Below are 21,506 nucleotides of genomic sequence, written 5' to 3'. Positions count from 1 at the left end.
CCTCCCCTTGGCAGCCCCCCAGGCACCACCGGAGAGGCTGAGCTCCTGCCCGCGCCTGAATCGATCTCCCCTTGACCACGCTGCTCACGTCCCCCACTGCATCCTGCCCCATGCCCTGCCAGGCTTCATGTGCTGATGACCCTGAGCTTCTTGTCACATTGAACTGTCCCTGGGATGCCTGTTGGGGCACTGACCCGTGCCCACACGCTGGGTGGCTGGTGGACCAGCCTCAGGTCCATGGGGGTGGAAGGGACCAGCCTCCTGCAGACACTGGCACTGTGTGGGGCTGCACTTGCAGAGCAGGGGGGTGAGCACAGGGCTGAATCCAGCAAAGCCCGAGCAGGGCAGGCGTGGGGACAGCAGCTGTGGTCATCCCAGAGCCCACAGGAAAGAGGTCAGCCCCATCTGTGGCTTCCAGCAGTGCCTCTGCCTGTCCCCAAAGGGAAGGGGAGTGCAAAACTCCGGAGCAGGGGACGCATGCAGGACTGCCTGTGGCTGCTGTGGAGCTGCCTCAACTTTCCTAAATTCACAGAACGGTTTGGGTTGGAAGGGACCTTAAAGATCATCCAGTCCAACCCCCTGCCATGGGCTGGGACACCTTCCACTAGCCCAGGTTGTTCCAAGCCCTGTCCAACCTGGCCTGGGACACTTCCAGGGATGGGGCGTCCACAGCTCCTCTGGGCAGCCTGTGCCAGTGCCTCAGCACCCTCGCAGTGAGGAATTTCTTCCTAATAGCTAATCTGCACCTCCCCTCTTTCAGTTCAAAACCCTTACCCCCATGTCCTATCACAGCAGGCCCTACTAAAAAATCTGTCCGCATCTTTCTTATAAGGCCCCTTTAGGTATTGAAAGGAATTAAGTTTTGAAACTCCCACCAGGACAGAAAGAGGTGGCTCAGCCCCTGCCCCGGCCAGTGTTCAGTTCCCAGGCACCCAGAGGAATGAGAGCTAGGGGAGCTGGCATGGCAGCCCAACACCGTCCTGCTCCTGTGCCCCAAAATTTGCTGAAATTGGAGGAAACTGGGCAAAAAAAGCCCGAGACCTGTGGCCAGCCCAAATGGCTACTGCTCGGCTCTATCTGCAATACCTGGAAACGAGCCCTTCCGCGAAATCGCCACCAGCTCACAGACTGTTCTCACGATGTGCTGCCTGCTTTCATTTGGGGAACTCATTCCCACTCCTGCCCTCATTTCCCAGAAAACCAGTGTGGAGGTGGGTCCTGCCCCCTGGTTTTGAACCTCTTCGGGAACCTTTCCTCAAATTGCAAAAATCTGTCAGAGCCTTGAACCCAGGAAGCTGTGGGCAGATGGTAAACATTGCCTTGGCTATATCTGCCGCTCCACGCCGGATCCCTCTGCCAGCCCTTGTTTGCTCACTGCATGGAAAGCAAAGATCTCGTTTCAGTTCCTGCAGCAGAGCTGACGCAGGTCTACGGCAATCCAACACCTGGAGAAGGAGGCTGTGGCTGTCTCCGATGCCTGCTTGCACTGGAGACATGAGGTCCCCAGCCGCCCTGCCTGTCCTGCTGCTCCTTCTCCTGCACCTCACAGCTGGGGCGTCTGCAGCGCCGTAAGCCCTCTCCATGTCCGTCTGTCTGTCCGTGCCTGCGGGGAGGGCGCTTAGTCTTGGCTCCTTGGTCATACGTAGCGGGAGCTAATCCTTCCCCTGCGTGGGATTGTTGGCCAGGGTGGAAACGCTCGGGCTGGTGGGCTGCCCCTGCCCGTGAGCGTTGAGGACATGGCACCTGGGGCTGCTGCTGGGGCCGGTGGCTCTGGGATGGTTTGTTGCAGGTGCAACCTCAGTTGCAGCAGATGTGTGCGCAGGGCTTCTGCTTTGCTGAGCTGAGAAGCCAAGGGGAGCCCAGAAGCAGAGTGGGGAGGCTGGGGGAGGTGGCCCTGTACCCCAGAACCAGTTTCTGTGCACCTGGGAGCTCTTCAAGACCTCCACGAGGTCTGCACCGGGATGTGCCTCGTTGCCACACCTCTCATGTCAGCACTTCGCCTTGCCAGGAGTTACGTGGTCACATCCCCAGCTGTGATGTACCACCCACACACAGCGATGCTGTGGGTCCATCTCAGTGGCCTTTCCGAGCCTGTCCAGGTGACTGTCCAGCTGCAGAGAGAAGACAGGACCCATAACATCACTCTGCTGGAGAGGAAGGTCCAGGAGCCTCATCTGTACCTGAACCTTACCTTCCCCGTGAGTGTCACCCACGCACAGCCGTAAGCATGGAGGGGGATGCTCTGGACACCCTGTTGTCTCCATGCAGCGCAGGTTCCACCAGCTCCCATGAGCACAGGGCTGTGGTCCCATGCAGGGCTGGAGGCAGGGGTGACTTCCCCATCTGTTGGTAGGATCTCATCCCCTACACAGGCAAAACGACTCTAGGCTCAGCCCAGACATTCAGTAGCTAAAATAATCCCCCAGTTAGCAGACCTGCAGACTAGGGCAGGGTGTTGGAGGGGCATTTCTTCCCAGATCCTAGCTTGGGGAAGGTGTCCTTGTGGGTGTGGAGTGCTCTGGGGTACTCAGAGTGAGCAGAGCATCCTGGCCATGGCATATCCCTTGTCCTCACCCTGGTGTTCCCCCTGGCAGGTTCCAGCCCCTACCAAAGGGAAGGAGGAAATTGTAGACCTGCACATCTCAATCCAAGGAGATTCCCTGGATGTCTCCAAGAAGAAGAAGGTGATGCTGAGAGCCCTGAAGCCTGGGATCTTCATACAGACAGACAAGGCTGTCTACAAGCCTGGACAGCAAGGTGAGGGAGGGGCCAGGTGGACCACTCTGCTCTGGGCTGAAGGACGTAGTGGGAGAGGGATGCAGGAGGCTCAGCCTTGCTCCTGCGCTGCATGGAAATAGCAGGGCTCATCCTGGGATGCACGGAGACCCCCAGCACTGGCCCAGGGCAATGCCAGGACATGCTGGCAGTGCTGGAGGCTGTGCTGCTTAGGGGTCAGTGCCCCACTGCAGGGCGCAGGGTGGATTTCCATCCTCCTTCCCCATGGGGAACCCCCCTCCCTGCGGATGCACTCACTCCTGCATCCCTGTTTGCTCTTTCCAGTGAAGTTTCGTATCGTCTCTTTGGATAAAGACTTCACTCCCAGCAGTGAGAAGGTGAGAGCAGGGCTGGGGAAGGGGGGAGGTGACAGGGCTCCTCGCACTGCCCTCCCACAGTCTCGGCAAGCCATGAGAGAGGTGTGGGAGTCAGCCGGTGCCTTTCCCCTTGGGAATCCTGCCCCAGCCAGCTCTGCCTGCGTGGCTGCGCTCCCCAGGGGCAGGGATGCCCTGTGTTGTTCACGCAGGCTTCAGCAGGCTAAGGAAAGAGAAAGCAGAATCACACGTTTGACATGGGAACATACCCACTTAAAGTTTCGGTTAGGGATGTGGCAATGGTGAGTGGGAAGTGGGGAAAGGCTATTGGTAGCCATCAAGTCAGCGGGTACCAGGATCACAGGCGAGTTCAGTCTCCGGCACCATGAACAATCGTCTGAGTCTCTGGAAGTGCGGGAGGTTCCCAGATGAAACGGTTGCTGGCTTCTTGCGAAGGCACTAGGAGATGCCACCTCTCCCATCATCCCAGCTAGAGCTGCCCACAGGCTCAAAATCAATCCCAAAGCAAACTGAAGGGCTGGAAGCTCTCAGCATCCCACAAATAACTCTCCCTCTACTCCATCCATGGCTCCATGGATGTCCCTACCCTGGTGAGACCCCAGGAAGGCTTTGAATTTCTCCTCTAACCATCTTCTTTTTGCCTTGCAGCTGCCCCTCGTGTTCCTGAAGGTCAGTTTGGGAGGTGGAGGGAGGCTCCTGGGTGGTGTGGGCTTGGGAAGGCGGCATGGCTAGGAGGCATAATGCTGCCCCGGGCTGTTGCGGGGTGCCGATACCGCGTGTCCCTATGCGCAGGATCCCAGTGGGAACCGCATTGCGCAGTGGCAGAAGGTGACCCCGCGTCAGGGCATCGTGGAGCTGTCCCTCCCACTGGATACGGAGCCAGCCCTGGGCACCTACACCATTGAGGCGGAGGGGAAGACCCACACCTTCAGCGTGGAGGAATATGGTACACGGGGACTGGGAGGTGCACAGAGGGTGGGAGGCCCACCTTGGCACGTCCTTGTGGGCACCATGTCTTGGTCCCCCTGGCCACCCAGGCACCGCTGTCCTCGTCCTGTGAGCAACAACCCTCTCTCCTTTTGCTTCTCCATCAGTGCTGCCCAAATTTGAGGTGACCATTGATGTCCCTGCCGTGGTGCTGGTGAAGGACGAGAAGTTCCAGATAGAGATTTGTGGGCGGTGAGCTGTGCCGGGAGGAGGGAAGGGGTGGGGGGATCTGACACGACGCAGTCCATCAGGCATATCCTCACCACCCTCCACCCAACAGCTACACCTACGGGAAGCCCGTTCAGGGCAAGGTCCAGGCCACCTTGTGCCAGCCCCTCAGGCCCATCACGTTCCTGTATAGACATAACGGTGCCCCCCAGAAAGAGAACTGCATCGAGGTTAGCGGGCAGGTGAGCACAGCCAAGAATGTGGGTGCCACCAGGACAGCCCCTTCCCAGCACTGTGGCTGATGGCGTTGCCTCTCTCTCTCCAGACGGAGAAGAACGGTTGCTTTTCCACAGAGATTTTGTTGACTGCCTTCAACCCGACCAGCTCCATGTATGAGAAGCAATGTCAAGTCCAGGCATCGCTGGTGGAGGATGGGACAGGTAGGGACGGTGGTGTTCTCCTGCTCAGGAATGGGCACTGCTGCTGGTGCGTGGTTTTGCGTCCATCCCTGCATGCACCCAAATGCTCGTGGCATGGGGGTACTGGTCTTCTCCAGGGAAGCCCAAACGCAACGCTGTGATTTAGGGGTGCACACGTGCAAGGACCAGGTCCAGGAGAGGCTGTGAGCCAGGTCAGCTGGGCAATACTCCTAATTCTGACCAGAGACACGGTCAGGAGGTAAAAATGCCTTTCCAAGATCCAGCAACACCACAGCCAGCAGCAAGCTGAGTCCTTGCAATGCAGAACAGTGGGTTCAACCAGGCTGGCAGCGTGGCTTCCTTCTTCGAGCTAACCCCTCACCCACCACCTCGGTCACACTAGAAATGACTGCTGGCAGCTTGGCTTCAGAAAAAAGAGAAGACCAAGGGATGTTCCTGGGCCCACTGGCACTGAGGTGACCCTGCACCATGGTGCTTTGGTGAAGAGCCTTTTCTGAAGGCTCTGCAGCCACCTGCACCCTGGTTTTAGGTCTAAAACATGACGCAAAGGTTTTGCTCTTCTTCTGAGAGGTGCAAAATGTGCTGGATGCAGAGGGAAAGCCTAAAATGTCTCGGGACCTCTTCTGCACCCCAACAGGGGAGCTGGCAGCAGCTGACCTGTGCCTTGTGTCCCCACAACACCCTCAGCTCCCCACTCCCTCTCCACAGGGCTGGAGCTGAAAAACTCCAAGAGCTTCAAGATTTCACCTGAAATCTTCACTGTCACATTTGAAAACACTGATGATTTCTACAAGCTGGGCATCCCCTACACCGGGACGGTAATGGGGGGGGGGGGGGGGGGGAATCCCCCCACACCGCAGGGCTCCCCTGCTGCACCCAGTCCTGCTCCTGCTGACACCCAGCCCTGCTCGCCCACCCCTGCCCTCTGCCCCACGGCTGCAGCCCAGCCTGGAGCATCTCCCCTCCCCTGGTGGTGCAGATGCTGCTGAAGGGAGCTGACAGTGCCGCGCTGCCGCAGAAGCAGCTCTTGCTCATCGTTAGCCAGCAAGGAAAACAGACAAGACAGACCTTCCTGACAGACGCATCGGGGAGAGCCTCCTTCGAGCTGGACACCGCTGGTTGGAGTGGCACAGTCTCCCTGCATGTAAGTGACCCATCTCCCGCCCCTCGAGGGTCCCCATGCTGCTTTCTCCAGTAGTACAGGGCTGGGCACCGCTCCAAGCCTGCACCAGCGATGCCTGGCACCAGGACCAGCACCTCACGGGCTGCTGGATGGTTTCACCATCCTGATTTCCACTTCCATTGCTCAGGGTCAGGTCAACGAGACAGCTCACACCCCAAACAATGACCCGACACTCACCTACCAAAATGCTGACATGTACCTCAGCCCCTTCTTTTCGGTGAGCAGGAGCTTCCTGCAGATCCACCGGCTGGCGGGCGAGCTGCCCTGTGGCCAGCCCCAGCAGCTTGGGGTGGACTACATCTTCAGCAAGGAAGCCTTGGGGACTCAGCTGGAGAGCCTGGATGTGATCTTCCTGGTGAGCCCTGGCCTGGGGAGGGAGGGCAGCAGGCGTTAGGGTGGGTGGACGTGAAGGTCCACATCTACACACACATCTCTGAGGACAAGATGATAAGCTGTCCTGGTTAGAGTGTGGGACCAACGCTTGAGGTGCCTGCTGGCACTGTTGGACCTGCATGCCAGTGGGAGATACTGGGGGGGCTGGAGGCTGGCCAAGGTCAAAATCTATCCTAACACTGTCACCCTTCAGTCCGTCCTCAGTCAGGGCATTGTGGTTCCCCGCTCAGCATCGGTTTCATTGTTCCCATCTCCTCCTCTGCAGGTCCTGGCCAAGGGGACCATTGCCACTGTCCTCAGGAAAGAGCTGCCTGCAGAGGCTGGTAGGTCCTGAGGCGCGGATGGGCTGTGCAGGCTTTGCTCTCCCTGCCTGCTCCTCATGTCACCTCCCTTCCCACGGCGCAGGGCTGAGAGGCTCCTTCTCCCTGGAGCTGCCCATCGGCCCCGAGCTGGCACCCACGGCCAAGGTGCTGGGCTACGTGGTGCTGCCCAACGGGGAGATGGTGGCTGACAGCACCGAGCTCAGCGTGGCCAAGTGCTTCCCCAACAAGGTGAGCGGAGGCTGCTGGAGCTGGGGGAATCGCTCCATGGCTTGTCCATAGCTGCATGCCCTGAGCTCCATCCTGCTCCAGACGTGCTGCAGTATCACAGTCTCTTTCACCCATGCCCTGATCCACAAACCCACCCGCCTGATTTTACCCTTGTCTAGAAGGGACCTCCATGTCCGTGGCTTGGTCCTGCTCCTCCGTGAGAGGTGGCTCCCCTTCTGCCCTTGCCCCCTGATGCCTCTGTCCCTCCCCAGGTGAAGATGGCTTTTTCGGAGGACCGGGCTCTGCCCAGCTCGGTGCTGAGGCTGGAGCTGGAGGCTGCCCCAGGGTCCCTGTGTGCCATCCGTGCCGTGGACCGCAGCGTGCTGCTCTTGAAGCCCGAGGCTGAGCTCAACGCGAAGGCAGTGAGTGGTGGCACTGCCCAGGGCCCCTGCTTCAGCCCCAGGGACCAGCCTGGGATGGTGGGGGGAAGAGATGACGTTGGCTTGGACCCCCCGGCGGGGACTCAGTGTCTTGGTGGCTCCTGGGCAGGGGGTAGGTGCCTGGCTGGTGTTGTTCCTAGCACACGTATCTATTCCCAGGTCTACCAAGTACTCCCTGAATTCAACTACCCTGGAAGCATTCAGGACCCACCATCCTGTTCAGCATTTTCCTGGGGCTATTTCCCTGACTATGCCATTCCCATCCCCCCATGGGTACCAAGGCAGCGAGACTTCTTTCCCCCTCGAAGGGGGCCTTTCGGGTTTTGGAGGCATTCCCAGATGGACACCTACAAGTTATTTCAGGTAAAGGCCCTGCCCACCCATGCCACATGGTTCTTCTTCATCCAGAAGCCGGTAGTGGTTCACTCAGGGTGCTGGGAAAGCACAGCAACATCCTGGGAAAGCCACACTTGTGGCAAAGTTCTTTCCCTTTCCCATGGATCTCAGTCTACCTCCACTTGTCGTCTTCTGCATCCCTGTGGCCATTTACTGCTGGGATGGGGATGTTCCTCCTGCTGGGTTTCAGAGGTGGACAACCTCTTTTCTTTTTCACAGAACGCGGCACTGAAACTTTTCACCAATGCCAACACCAGCCGTGCGTGCAAAGAGAGGCTCGGCTTGCCTGGGAGGGCAGGTTCCCACGGTCCCCTAGGTCAGCACAGCCCTCAGGTTGCTCGCTCCACTGAGCCCTTTGGGGAGGAAAGAGCAAAGAACTGGTGCCCAGTCCTGGCTCCCATGTCCTTGGGGGGATTTAGAGCCCTCCTGAAAATACACTCGGCATCGAAGGGACTGGAGAGGATTGGAAAGGATTTTGGCCAACTTTGTGCTGCCTGGAGGCAAAGTCCAGCTGAGATGCTGATGGCTGTGGACCTAATTTCTGCTCTGCCTTTTCCAGGTGACTTAGATATCCGTGTCACCTCTTTTCGGACTACCCCAGAAGTAATGCACATTTCTACCCCAGTCAACTCTGTCCAGGAAGAGCCACCAGCACCCCGGACATATTTCCCAGAGACGTGGCTGTGGGACCTGGTCCCTGTGGGGTGAGTGAGGATGATCCTCATGGACCTGGTCCTCTCCCCACCTCCCTTTCTGCATGGAGGGAGGTTGGGGACCTCAGGATGGCTCCTTCTCCCAAAGGCAGTGAACCAGCCTAGCTGGGGATGACATGACCTGTGGGTGAACGTGGTGGGGTGGCCTCTTGATGTTCTCCATCCCGTAGGGAGGTGGGCTCTGCAGAGGTGACTGTGACAGTGCCCGATGCCATCACCCAGTGGGAAGCTGGGATGTTCTGCACATCCCCGCTGGGCTTGGGGCTGGCCCCTGCCACCACCCTCACGGTTTTCAAGCCCTTCTTCGTGGAGCTGGCGCTGCCCTACGCTGTGGTCCGCCATGAAGCCTTCACCCTCGTGGCCACCGTCTTCAACTACCTGCGGCAGTGCCTGCGGGTGAGCGGGGCCGGGGAGGGGGTCCTGGGTCTGGGGTCTGGCGGGGGCTGATGAAGCCGTGGCCATGGTCTGGCAGGTTCAGGTGACACTGGCAGAGTCGGCAGAGCTGGAGGTGTCAGCAGTCACGGACGAGGTGTACAGTGGTTGTATCTGCGCAGATGAGGCGAGGACCTTCCGATGGGGCGTGCGAGCCACCAGCCTGGGTATGGAGCACCAGGGTCATGAAGGGGACCCCCTTGCTCTGCTGCTTGGGGACCCTCCTGGAGGAGGGGGTGGGCAGAGAGGATGGGAGCAAATGCAGTGTCACCTGGGAAGCTCTCCTCCACTCCACTTTTACCCTCCCCATTGCCTCCCAGCACTGCTCCTCAACCTGGTGACCCCCGTCCTGATCCAGCCAGCCCCACACAAAGCCCCAGGGTTGATGCAAGCCCATGGGGCTGTGGTGTGAGCTGGGGACTCCGTGGGGACTAACTGTCCCGTTTGCATCTACAGGGGACGTGAACATCACCATCAGCACCGAGGCACTCAGCTCCAAGGAGCTCTGTGGCAGCGAGGTGCCCGTGGTGCCAGCCCAGGGGCGCATGGACACCGTGATAAAGCCCTTGCTGGTGCAGGTCAGATGGGTTACGGAGGAGGAAAGTGGGACAGGTTTGAGGACAGGGTCCGAGCAGCCCTTGGGCTGCAGTGGGAGGACCAGGAGTGGAACAGCACCCAGCCCCAAGCCCAGGCTGCAGGCATGACCCTGGGGAACAGGGACACAGACCTGGTCCCTTCTGACCAACTCTGATGCTGCTTCCTCACAGCCTGGAGGAATCCTGGTGGAGAAGGCACACAGCTCCCTGCTCTGCCAGGAAGGTAGGACCAGCTGGGGGTGGCCGGCAGTGCTGTGGGGACATGGTGCAGGGATGCTTGGCCACTGGCCGTGAGGGCCACCAAGCCAGAGAAGCCAAGGACCAGCGTCCTTGGGGGCTTCTGGCTGAGATGCTGCAACTCAGCCTTGAGCCCAAGGAAGGTTGGAGCAGGAAGGGGGTGGGCAAGGGTGCTGTGGGGCCACACCAGGAGGAGCTGGGCATCTCCACTGTCATCACCCTCCATCCCCACAGTCACTGAAGAAATCTCCCTGGAGGTTCCTGAAAACATCTTAGAGGGCTCCCAGCGAGCCCACGTCACCGTGATGGGTAAGGGACCGGTGGGGGCCCAGGGACTACCTGGGCCGGGGAGGGTGCAGAGCTCCAGGACCCAAGCTCAGCGGGAGGTGAGACCACCTGGAGCTGAGATGGAAGGGGATACAGGGTAGGTAGTAGGGGGGGCGCAGCTGATGATGGTGCTCCCCATGTCCCCCTGGGACAGGTGACATCATGGGCAACGCTCTGCAGAACCTGGACCGCCTCCTGGCCATGCCCTACGGCTGCGGGGAGCAGAACATGGTTCGCTTCGCCCCCAACATCTACATCCAGCAGTACCTGGAGAAGAGCGGGCAGCTGCTCCCCGAGATCCGCGCCAAGGCACAGGGCTTCCTGCAGAGCGGTGAGCACCCCTGGGCCCCTCCCCATCCCACCCTGCCTCGCCGCGGAGGGACCCCACCACCCGACAGTGCCTCTCCCCGTTTTCCACCTGCACCCCGGGGTGGGGGGTCTGGGCTGTCTCGAGGTCCCCTGGGGCTGTAAAGACTCATCCCTATCTCCTCCCCACAGGGTACCAGCGAGAGCTGCTCTACAAACACGACGACGGCTCTTACAGCGCCTTCGGGAAGAGCGATTCCACGGGCAATACGTGGTGAGGGACCCCAGGGGGCTCGGGCAGGCTCTGCAGCAGCGTCCCTCCAGGGACCGGCCACCTCAGGGCTCCCCCTGCCACCGAGCACACCCCAGCCTGGGTCTCCCATCCCTCTGATGTCTCTGGCTCGTAGGCTGACGGCGTTTGTCCTCAAGTCCTTCGGGCAAGCCAGAGCCTACGTGGCCATCGAGGAGCGGCACATCACGGATGCGCTGCGCTGGCTGCAGAAGCAGCAGCAGCAGCAGACAGGTTGCTTCCGCAGCGTGGGAAAGCTCTTCAACAACGCCCTGCAGGTGGGTGGGTGGGCTGGGGTGGGAGATGGGGACACACGGCCAGAGCTGGGCTGACCCCAGCATGTCACCAGCACGTGGTCTAGGCAGAGGAGGGGTCCCCGTGCCAGTGGCACACCTTGGCCAGACCCGTGTCCTGCTGTCCCCTTTGCAGGGTGGCGTCTCGGATGAACTCTCATTGTCAGCTTATGTCACTGCTGCGATGCTGGAGCTGGGGCTGTCCCCAACGGTGAGGATGACCCCATCTTCCCTGGAGTGGCTGGGGATGGATGGTGGGGCAGGGAGTCCGGCTGTTCCAGGCCACCTTCTAGCCTGACCTGGGCGCAACTAGTCTCACTGGGGTCTCTGAGTGATTCCTGTGCCCGTGGGCTGGCTCCTGACTCTGTTCCCTGCCAGGACCCAAAGGTAAGCTCAGCCCTGCAGTGCCTGGAGGCTTCGGCCACGGACAACCCCTACACGCAGGCACTGCTCGCCTACGTCTTTGGGCTGGCAGGGCGCTGGGAGCAGCAGCAAGCCCAGCTGCGGAGCCTGGCCCAGCACAGCACCAGCACAGGTACCACCCGGTGCAGGCGGTGGTACCTCCGGGCAGTGCCATCCTCTGCCTGGGCCACCCCAGCCCACCCCGGGAACCCCAGGAGCAGGGGGCTGAGCTCCCACCCCCTTCTCTCCCAGAGGGGCAGCTCCACTGGCAGAGAAAGGGGAAGGCTCTGACTCCCTCTGACTCCTGGGCTGCCGCCGCTCCGGCAGAAGTGGAGATGACTGCCTACGTCCTGCTGGCCTACCTCTCCCAGCCCCAAGTGTCCTCTGCCGACCTGGGGACTGCTTCCCAAATTGTCCGCTGGCTCAGCAAGCAGCAAAACCCCCACGGGGGCTTCACCTCCACGCAGGTACCAACACCAGGGTCCACGGAGCTGCTCCAAAGCATCCCCCTCTCCCTGGATCGGCAGCGAGGGGTGACCCTGGCTCGGTGCTTTCTCCATGCCCAGGACACCGTGGTGGCCCTGCAAGCCCTGGCCAAGTATGCTGCCCTGACATATGGCAACAACGGGGACTTCATGGTGACGGTGACATCCCCCACGGGCACCACACAGGACTTTGTCCTGCACAACAACAACCGGCTGGTGCTGCAGCGGGCGGCTCTGCACGAGCTGCCGGGGACGTACGGGGTGCGAGCCCGCGGGCAGGGCTGTGCCCTGGTACAGGTTGGTACAGCCTGGGGTCCCTGGCCCCCTGCAGTGCCCGCTGGGTGGCTCGAACTCTCTCGTCACCCCAGGTGACCCTGCGCTATAACGTGCCACCCCCTCCGAGCACCGGCACGTTTGACCTCCACGTGGAGACGGAGCCTGGGCAGTGCACGGGGGACGCCAGGGCCCGCTTCCACCTCCTCCTCCGGGCACGGTAGGGGCTGCAGCTGCCCCCCACGTCTGGGGGGGCCGGGGGCCACCAAGGAGCAAGGGCAGACCCCAACCCACCCCGGGGTTCTGCCCTTGCAGGTACGCTGGGGAGCGTCCTGCCACCAACATGGTTGTCATTGAGGCCAAGCTGCCGTCTGGCTACATCCCGGACAAGAGCTCTGTGGTGGAGGTGAGAAGCTCCCGTTGCCCCCAGGACCCCCTCTGCCCCAGCGGGGCACCCACCCTACCCCAGTCCCTGCCCCTTAGGGTGCTGGGGCACCCACCGGAGTGGCTGTTGCCCATCCTGAGCTGTGTTCCTCCAGCTGAAGAGGCAGAACCTGGTGAAGAAGGTGGAGGTGCAGCCCAACCAGGTGACGATTTACCTGGACCAGGTGAGATGGGGCGCAGGGACAGGAGCAGGACCCCACGTGCTGGGGCGTGGGGGTGCTTCCCCGTGGCGGATGGCTGCACCTCACCCTTGGGTCATCTCCGCAGCTGACCAAGGAGGAGGAGACCTTTGCCTTCGCCGCCACACAGGACTTCCCGGTGAAGAACCTCCAGCCAGCCACCGTGACGCTGTATGACTACTACGAGACGGGTGAGCCCTGCTGGGGACGTGGCCCCGCGGTGCCCGGCCTCACTGCCAGCCCTTCCCGTCCAACCGCAGTGCCTCAGCGCGGGTCCGGCTGAGCTTCCAGTTCACATTGACGAGCCAAAGCTCGTTAACAGAACGGCTCAGCCTGAGCCTGCTGCTCACCATCCTTCCTGTTGCAGGTGACCGCACGGATGCTGCCTACAGTGCGCCCTGCAGCTCAGGTAGGGGACAAGGCAGACGGGTCACCCACCGTTGGGACCCCGATGGGGACCCCCCCCCCCCGACCCTTCAGGGCCAACCTGGGCTGTGCTGAGCCCCTGGACCCAGGGGAAGGAGGGCAGGGAGTGGGGATGGAGGAGCCCAGCCAAGAGCCCTGGGTTGATTGATCTGGACTTGCTGGCTGAAGCTTGAGGGGCTAGAGGTCAGGGAGGACCCAGCACCCAGGTTGTGGGGTTCAGAGAGGAGCTGTGCCTCTTTGAGGGGGCTCAGGCTCCCCCGCAGTCCTGGCCTTCCTCCTGAGCACCTTATGGAGGTTCCCAGCCATGGGTTTGGGGTCACACAGGGGAAGAGACACTATGCTCCGAGGGATGGAGCTCAGCTGGAGGGACAGGGGCAGCCGAGAGGGGCTGGGGGTGCAGAGGGGCGCTCTTCTCATGGCATGCCTGGATTTGATTTTGAAGTGGCTGACGGTCAGGAGCAGGGAAACTTCTAGCACAGCCTGAAGCCTAGCAGCTGGTCCCTCTGCTCACTCCACCTCCCTCAGCCACCGAGGACCAGGACGGCCAACAGTCTCTGCTCCCACCCTGGCCACAACCCTGACCCTCCACGGGGCCAGAACACGGCCCAGAGGTGCTCACAGCACCGCCGCACCCAGCACAGCATGGCTCGCTCCAGACTCAGCCACTTCCCCCTGCAGCACAGCCCCCACCCCAGCAGGACCCAAGGGAGCCACGGCCGAGGGGCTGACCCCACTGGCTGCTCTGCAAGTCCCTGCCGCTGATATTTTGTCGTCACTTGAGCAGCGGCAGCTTTACGGGGCGCCCCGAGGGAGCTCTGGGGCACCAGGCCTGGCCTCTCCACTCCTCAGCGTGCCCGAGTGTGACCAAGACCTCCTCCCTCCTGCCAGACCAACTGTCCCTTCCCCAGCAAATCTCCACCGCCATTCACCCCATCTTGTTCTCTCTGGGACTCAAGGTGCCACCCCGGTCCCCTCCTTGGCATGAAAATGGTGCCACTGTCACCAAGGGGGACCTGGGGACACACCATCAAAACAGATTCAGGTGCTTGTTGACAGAGAGAAGCCACCGTCCCCTCCCCAGGGTTTAAATAAATACATTTGCTCGAAGTGGATCTTTTCTCTTGGGGTCTCTGTTTTCCTAAACTCATGGTACCCAGAGGGGGAGGGGGACTGGGGCGGGGGGCTGGGATGGGGGGCTGCTGCGGACTGTGTCGGTCAGGCCGGCTGGCTGCCAGGTGAGTCAGTCGCTGCTCAGCTTCTTTGCCAGACAAACCCAGGTGGGTTCCCCCGAGGCAGAACTCACCCACCCGACGGTCCCCTCTTGGTGTATGAAGGACGGGGCAGCTCACAGTGCAGGGCCCTCACCTCGCCAAGACGCAGGACACATCCTGCTGCAGCCTCAGACCAGGGTTTAATGCTGCTGGCACCGGTTGTCCTGTGCCCTCGGTGACAAATATGGCCCAGGGAGCCATACCCCTGAGCCACAACCTCTCTGGAGACAGCGAGGGCTGGTGTGGATGCTTGAGCCATCTCCACAGGGCCCAGAGTCTCCCAGCAGAGCCAGCAACAGCGAGACCTGGAGATGTGGCCAGATATAAACCCTCCTTGACCCACCGGAGGACAGGAGGCAATGTCACATGAAGGCACGGACTAACAGGAACGTGTGGTCAGGTCACAGCCCTGTCCCCACAATGGGGCAAGAGTGGCTGGGCAAGCTGGCCGCTCCCGAGGCTGCAGCGGGAAGACAGGAGCCAGCCCTGCCCCAAGCCAAGTCCCTTGCTGAGGATGGAGGCGGTCCCACATCACTTATGGCGTTTTTTCTTCTGCTCTTTGCGCTTCTGTGCCCTCACGTCCTTCTTCAGGCGGCTGTCGACGACCTTGAACTGGCCCTTGACGCCAGGAGGACGGCGCACCCGGGGTCCTACACCTTTCTTAGCCACCAAGTAGGTGACCTGCCGCTTCTCCTTGGCCAGCCCAGCCTTCTTGTAGATGCTGTGGGAGAACGGCAAAAGGTGAAACAGAGACTCCAGCGCCCCAGCCCAGCTCCAGCACGTGGTTTTGGGATGTAGCCAAAAGCCAATATTGGGCCCCACCAAGTTGGGGCTCCCCTGCCTGCTCTGCCACCCCTCAGCCTACACCCAGATCCAGCCCAGCCTCCGCCAGCCCTGCCAGGTTACGCACAGGAGCTGTCCCTGTGCTGCGGCTGCAGGGACAAGGCATCGTGAACCCGCCCAGCACAACATGAAGGATCTGGATCTCAGCTTCAGCACTCACCGCCGCAGCTGGGCCACCTTCTCCCGCTCTGAGATATCCACCGTGCTCACCACGGCCTCTGCTTTCTTCTTCATCCGCTCCATCTTCTTCAGCATCTGGGGACAAGGGTGAGGGACAAGCGGGATGAGAAGAGGGACGGAGTAGCTGGGAGGGGGAACAGAGCTCCTGTTCAGGTCCACACCCCACTCACCCGCCGCTTCTTGCGGGCCTTGGCCTCTGCCACTTTCTTGATGGGGCGGGCATTGATTTCACGCCAGCGCTGCCGATACGCCTCAACCGTCTGCCGGTCTACGGGTATCTGCTTGCGCCGGTGCTGCTTCTCCTCCTCTGTGAACCACTCTGGCAGCTCTCCCTCATCCTCATTGAAGGAATACCTGGGGTGGGTGGGGGGACGACACTTGGGTGAGTTGTGAGCGGGACACGGAGTCCCCACACCAACACATCTGCCACCCCTATGACCTGTCTCCCGTTGGGAGACCGAACACTGCTCCGCCTCCAGCACCCACAGTTGCAAGTACCTGTTGAAGGAGTCATCGATCAGGTCCCTCCTGGCCTTTTTGGAGGTGGCGATGACAGAGCCGAGCGCCAGGCCCTCTGCGTCCAGCACACGGGCTCTCTTCACTGCAGCATACAGACACATTATCTACCTGTAATCGGCCCTGCCAGCCCACATAAGCAGAGTCTGTCCCTGCCTCCTGTCCCTAAAGAGGGACTCACATGGGTCCAGACAGCACCGCCGCCTCACCTGGGTTCTCAATGGGCACCACCTCGAAGCCACACGGCTCGACACGGCCCTGCTTCCTCTGCACCGGTGTCAGTGGCCTATGGAGAGTGGTTAGGGCTGGGGTCCTCGCATCCCAGCTCTCCAGGACTGCGGAGCTGGGGGAGAACAGCCAGGCCACCCCTACCTCAGCCCTCACCTCTCCTCATCGCTGCTGCTGTCATCATCGCTGCTCTGCTCATCCTGCGCTTTACCAACATCAGGTCCTGCACCTGCAGCAGGCTGGGGCTCAGCTGGAACTTCTTCCTGTGGTACTGTCGTCTTCTTCTTCTGCCCTTCCCTTGTTGCTTTGTCTGGGGAAGAGGAATCACCGGGTGAGAAACGGTTGACGCAGACCCCACTGCAGATCGTCCCTCTGGAGAACCAGCACATCCACACCACACAAATGCCATCGCGTTAACTATGTAACGCTACAGGCTGGAAACAACCTCTGTCGATCTCCTGTCCTGCTTAGAGCAGCAATCCCGTCATGGTTTGTTCCCGTGCTCAAGACTGGGCCTTGGGGCTGTCCCTCTGTGCCCCCCGCAGTGATGCAGCCCCCACTAACCTCTCCGAGACTCACGCTGTCTCTCAGCCAGCATCTGCGACTGCCCCAGCTCCAGATCTTCATCCGCATCATCCTCGATGCCGGCAAACGCATCCTGGGGATGGGGAGCAGCGGGTCAGGGGACACAGGGCAGACCCGGGGAGCTGCTAGGGCTGTGGCTACCCTGTCACTTCGGCCCAGCGGGACTCACCTTCCCAAACCACAGGCTGGTCTGCCGTTCCTCCAGCACTGACTTCTCTTCCAGGGGCACCAGCAGGGGATTCTCCTCTTCCGCACCTTCCTCCTCCTCTTCCTTCTGTTTAAACTTCACCCTGTGACAAACAGCTGCAGGATCAGTGCCCCCCAGCCAGGACGGGGTGTACCCACTGCTGGGCTCTGGAGCTGCTCCAAGGGAAGGCTCTGTCCCAGGAAGGCCTCTCCCAGCTCTCACCTCTTTGCACCTTGCTCTCGCCTTTCCTGCTCCAGCCGGCGCTGACGGGCCTCTATCTCAAGCAGCTCCTCTGGGTCCAGATCACTGGCCAGGGACACATCATCCTCTCCTTCGTGATCCGAGATATAAATGTCATCGTCCGCAGGTCCTATCTCCAAGAGAGCATCTGCTGATGCCATATCCCCCCGGGTCACCTCATTCAGCAGCTGCAAGGCAAGTAAGACGAGTCACAAGCTACATCTGTCAGCCATGTGGCCACCACTGTCCCAGTCCTGACGACTCTGGGAGCCTGGCCTCCCCCTGTCCCACGCACCGGCGTCCTGTGGATAGTCTGGAGAGAGAACATGCTGGTGTCACCATCATCAGCGATGGAGACACCAGGGAGGTCCATCTTCAGCTCTACACGCTCACGCTGCTTCCGCTGTTCCTTCAGGATCTTCTTCTTCTTTCTAGAGAAGGAGGCAAAGGAATGAGGCTACATTGCCTCCCTCCCCACACAGACCCATCCCAGTGGCCCAGCCTCTGCCACCCTGTCATCCCTCTGTGAGCGGTCCCCTATCCAGGGACAAAGGAGGCCCACGCCAGCTTGGAATAGATGCTTCACCTGCTTGGAGGAGCAGGCGACCCTGAGGACCCCAGACCCACAAACCACACCCACTGCCAACACAGGGACAGCTTCTGACACTAGTACCCTCTGTCCACATTGCTGGAGCCCCCCTGTGCCCTGCTGCTTCCCCATCTCTCTTCACATGAGACTTTTTTTACCTCTTTAACTCTGCCAGCTCCTTGGCCTTCATCTCCGCCAACGCCAGCTCCACCTCCTCCTCTTCCTCTTTCACCACCTCATCAGCTGTAGCTCTTGGCAATGTCTTCTTCTCCTTCTTCTCCTCCTCTTTGCCTTCCTCCTCCTCGCCAGAACTCAGGCTGCCAAAAGGAAGGAGCTCAGACTGTCTCTCCTGGTGGCAGGCCCATCCCACCACATTGGTGCTCTGGGGCAGCCCTGGTGTTCCTACTTGATGTCCAGCTCCTTTGCCTGCTCTTTCAGCTTTTTCGCCAAAAAACGCCGCAATTTTGTCCTCCAGTTCAGCAGGGCTCTGTGCAGGAAGGCAGACCGTTATGAGACACCCACTGGGCCCAGCATAACGCCCTGTCCCAGTTTCCCCCAGTACCTGAGCTCTTTGCGTCCCAGCACCCGGATGTCCTTGCAGCACTGACGCAGCTCCTCTGTGGTAGAGCTGTGGTTCTCCAGCTCACCGTCCCCCAGCGTGATCTGGAAAGAGCAGAGGGAAAGGGCTGTTATGCCTGAGCCACAGCTCCTGTCCTGCCCCGCCTCCACAAGAACAGAAACGGGGCCATTGCTGGGGCACCCAGCTCCCTCTTTTCATTGCTCTGTGCTCCTGGGGACACCTCAGGGGCACCAAGCCCCCCCCCTCGCTTCAGGCATTCACCTCGTTGGCCTTGGAGAGGAAGTCCACGGGGTTGGGAGCCTTGAGGAAGTCCATCAGGGTGAAGCGGTGGTAGAGGGTCATGTCGCCATCTGCGTAGCCTTCTGCCTACAGGAGAAAGGAGCTGTATCAGCCATAGGAAAGCACATACGACCAGCTTCAACCATCCCTAAAGGATGAATGATGTCATGTAACTTATATCCTGGTGCAACGTCCACCTAGATGTGCCCACATGACTTAGGGACATGGACAAGTTACCAGCCCCAACCTGCCAGCTCCATGGCATCTCCCAGTACCACCTCGGACTCCAAGAAATGGCAATAGAGGTCTGTGTCAGCTCCCTGCCCAGCTGAAGCCACCTGACATGGCCTTTACTGTCCTATGTCCTAAAAGTACCTCGCAGAGATGCAAGCCCAGTGGTAAACCATTGTAGGGAGGCTTTTGCTGATCCACCCTGAGCCTCAAAACTTGTGTCATTGTTTCCCCATTACTGTACTGCCTTCTAACTGGCTCTTCCACCACTTTGCATCCCCAGATCTTCCATTTTCCTGAGCAACTTTGCTTATTACAATCTCCTTGGCTCCAGTCCCATTTGTGTATTTGACCTTGTTCATACCTTTGGTTTCTTTTTGCTGACCAGCTCACTAACAGACTTAGTCTGAACCTCCACATCCTTGAAAGCGTATTTTGGATCAAAAAATTTGCTGTCAATTTTGTCTGGAGCCTGATAACCTGGGATGGAGAAATCAGAGTTATCAGCCGGTATTTCCCAGTCCCATTCCAGTGGCTGCAGGTCCCCCTGGCTGCTCACCCTGGCACACCACAAAGATCTCAGCGGACTCGTTGCGGGAGGCTTGGGGCTTGGTGGCCTGGACCTTTTGGAAGAACTGCTGGAAGATCCAGAGGAGTGGTTGGTAGTCCCGGGAACGAAAAACCTTGGTGATGAACCAGCCGCCCTTGCAGAGGAATTCACAGGCCAGACGCAGGGCCATGAGGGTCAGGTTGGCTGGAGCACGGGAGAAAAACAGTCAGCAGTTGTCAACTGTCCCCACCGCCCAGCTCCCTGCCCCACAGCACACACCACTGCCACCCTGCCCTGCTGGGGTATGAGACATGCCCTCGTACCCCCCCAGACCATGCCAGGCCACACACCAGCCCCGGGCATGGCTCACCTTGGGAGTAGGCGTCATGCACCCAGCTGGCTCCTACGTTGGGTGCTCCATCGTTCAGCACCACATCCACCTTCCATGTCTGCAGCTCCTTACGCAGGGCCTGAAGGATGGGGACATGCATTTGTCCCACTAACCCCTCTGCAAGAACCAACAGGCAGCACCCTGTGTACACGTCAGCTCAGCCCCCTGCCTCCATCCTACCCCATAGCAAACACCCGCCCACTCCCATCACAGATGGATCTGCTGAGACCATGATTGGGATGTGACACTCAAGGCAGAGAGGGGAGGTTTGTACCTGGCGACACTTCTCAGTAGTGATGTCCTCCTGCAGCGTCACAACGTTGGGAATGGGCTTGATGGGCACCAAGTCCACCCCTGGTGTAAGGAAGAGATATGAACATCACAGTCCCTCAAAACTGGGCTCCAGCCTATCCCATATGACTTTCCCACCCACCCTCTACTCCTACCAGGACCCCCAGTCCAGGATCTCCTTTCTTTGGGCCCGCAGTGGAGGTCCCTAACCCCAGTCCACTCCTGCCAGGCCTCATCACTCACCAATGATCAAGCTGGAAACTGGCATGAATTTAGAAGCCACCTGCAGCCTAAAAAGAACAGAGAGGAGCAAAGCTACAGCAGGATGCCAGGAGAGCCCCCAGCCTTGAACTGCGCTGCCAAGGGTTTAGGATCAGCTTTGGCATCAAAGACAGAGACACAACAACAAAAACCACACAAGGTGCTTTGTTACAGTGCCCCTGGGTACCTGCAGGGCTGGGCTGTGACCTGAGACCCTGACACCACTCACCACCCTCCGGGGGCTGCACACAGGTCCAGCAGTGCTCGGGCCTTCTGCAGGAACTGGAACTTCCTATTGAGCTGGAGAAGCTTGAAGGAGGAGCGAGAGCGAAAGCCTGTGGGAGCAAGGGCCGTGGGTTAGGGACTGCTGGTGTTATAGTTTACCAGGCTGCAGTCCCCGTGCCTCTCAGCGAGCGGGCAGGCCCCTCACCCGTCTCCTTGGCCAAGTGGTAGAACTTGTCCCTCCGGCTCTTGCCCAGTTTGCTTTTCTTGCCCATGGTGGTGCCGGGTGAGGCCCTCCGCAGGGTCAGGACCTGCTGTCAGCCACCAGCACGGACCTGGGAGAGAGAAACAGATGTGGTAAGCCCAGGGCAGAGGAGAGGGATGGGCCGGTGTCCCCCTGTGACCGCCCCAGGTGAACACTAGCGTTGCCTCAGTGCTCCCCCGTATCTCCTCCGAGGCCTACGCCCGCCCCCGTGGCTCCCCGAGGCCTATATGCACACCGGTGCCCAGCCTACTCCAGCCCCCATGTCCCCCCAAAGCCTACCCCAGCCTCCGTGCCCCCCCGAGGACTACCCGCACCCTGGTGCCCCCCCCCCCGGCGCACCCCGGCCCCGCTGTGTGCCCCCACAGCCTCCCAAGCCGGGTCCCGACCACTTCCCCACCTCCCCCGCCGCCGCCGCGTGCCCTCGCCGCCGTCCCGGCGCACCCCGCGCGGGCCGCCCGACTTCCGCTTCCGCTCCCGCCGCCATCTTGGGAGTGACGCGCCCCCGACACCGCGACCAGGCGGGCGGGCGGGCGCGGGAGGGAAAAAGAGGAACGATAACGATAACGGTAGCAATAACGACAACGCGTCCCCTCGGAGGCACACCTGCGACCTGTCTTTGTGCCTCCGGCACTTCGCCACACGGAGACATCCTCCTTTGACCGTATGAAGATGGCGGCAAGGCCGCGACCGGAGCGAGCCATCACTGCGCATGGGTTTCCCGCCCGCCGGCGCCGCCACTGCGCATGCG

General features: G+C 60.5%; 2 protein-coding genes across 3 annotated transcripts; one reads left to right on the top strand and one right to left on the bottom strand.

The window, feature by feature from the left end:
- Positions 1 to 1,221: 1,221 nt before the first annotated feature.
- On the top strand, positions 1,222 to 14,153 carry LOC102059290 (alpha-2-macroglobulin-like protein 1). Its single transcript, XM_055697406.1, is given in 37 exon segments — positions 1,222 to 1,472; positions 1,475 to 1,568; positions 2,009 to 2,198; positions 2,595 to 2,757; positions 3,061 to 3,113; positions 3,759 to 3,779; positions 3,903 to 4,056; positions 4,205 to 4,289; positions 4,378 to 4,507; positions 4,591 to 4,705; positions 5,414 to 5,523; positions 5,685 to 5,849; positions 6,016 to 6,243; positions 6,547 to 6,604; positions 6,687 to 6,832; positions 7,084 to 7,233; positions 7,411 to 7,614; positions 7,867 to 7,963; positions 8,207 to 8,351; positions 8,531 to 8,756; positions 8,833 to 8,959; positions 9,249 to 9,370; positions 9,560 to 9,611; positions 9,860 to 9,934; positions 10,107 to 10,283; positions 10,451 to 10,532; positions 10,666 to 10,825; positions 10,977 to 11,051; positions 11,219 to 11,375; positions 11,495 to 11,709; positions 11,809 to 12,024; positions 12,096 to 12,220; positions 12,316 to 12,406; positions 12,540 to 12,608; positions 12,712 to 12,814; positions 12,991 to 13,032; positions 13,492 to 14,153. Coding segments are annotated over 37 exon segments (4,548 nt in total). The 5' UTR covers positions 1,222 to 1,378; the 3' UTR covers positions 13,524 to 14,153.
- Positions 14,154 to 14,441: 288 nt separating this feature from the next.
- On the bottom strand, positions 14,442 to 21,466 carry FTSJ3 (FtsJ RNA 2'-O-methyltransferase 3). Of its 2 annotated transcripts, none has more exons than XM_055697410.1 (22): positions 21,362 to 21,466; positions 20,702 to 20,828; positions 20,501 to 20,606; positions 20,254 to 20,300; positions 19,994 to 20,073; positions 19,699 to 19,798; positions 19,338 to 19,532; positions 19,143 to 19,258; positions 18,530 to 18,634; positions 18,251 to 18,351; positions 18,095 to 18,175; positions 17,847 to 18,005; positions 17,395 to 17,530; positions 17,082 to 17,287; positions 16,842 to 16,962; positions 16,652 to 16,745; positions 16,244 to 16,397; positions 16,069 to 16,145; positions 15,842 to 15,944; positions 15,514 to 15,697; positions 15,324 to 15,418; positions 14,442 to 15,041 (listed from the first exon to the last, which is right to left on the bottom strand). In XM_055697410.1, the coding sequence occupies exons 2-22, from the start codon at positions 20,766 to 20,768 to the stop codon at positions 14,852 to 14,854; spliced, it is 2,517 nt and encodes an 838-aa protein (XP_055553385.1). In that variant the 5' UTR covers positions 20,769 to 20,828; positions 21,362 to 21,466; the 3' UTR covers positions 14,442 to 14,851. The 2 variants fall into 2 exon arrangements, with proteins under 2 accessions (XP_055553385.1, XP_055553384.1); XM_055697409.1 differs by lacking the exon at positions 21,362 to 21,466 and adding an exon at positions 21,156 to 21,208.
- Between the last annotated feature and the right edge of the window lie 40 nt (positions 21,467 to 21,506).

This window comes from Falco cherrug, chromosome 20, assembly GCF_023634085.1.
Source record: "Falco cherrug isolate bFalChe1 chromosome 20, bFalChe1.pri, whole genome shotgun sequence".
In the NCBI taxonomy this organism is placed as follows: Eukaryota; Metazoa; Chordata; class Aves; order Falconiformes; family Falconidae; genus Falco; species Falco cherrug.
This window is presented reverse-complemented; position numbering and strand designations above follow the sequence as displayed.

What these genes read in the sequence shown, in the direction of transcription:
- FTSJ3 (XM_055697410.1), bottom strand. Translation starts at nt 20,768, where the DNA reads ATGGGCAAGAAAAGCAAACTGGGCAAGAGCCGGAGGGACAAGTTCTAC. An exon ending in AGCAGCAGCGATGAGGAGAG is followed by an intron (nt 16,146 to 16,243) that starts GTGAGGGCTGAG and finishes CACTCTCCATAG; the next exon opens with GCCACTGACACCGGTGCAGA. An exon ending in ATCGATGACTCCTTCAACAG is followed by an intron (nt 15,698 to 15,841) that starts GTACTTGCAACT and finishes CACCCACCCCAG; the next exon opens with GTATTCCTTCAATGAGGATG.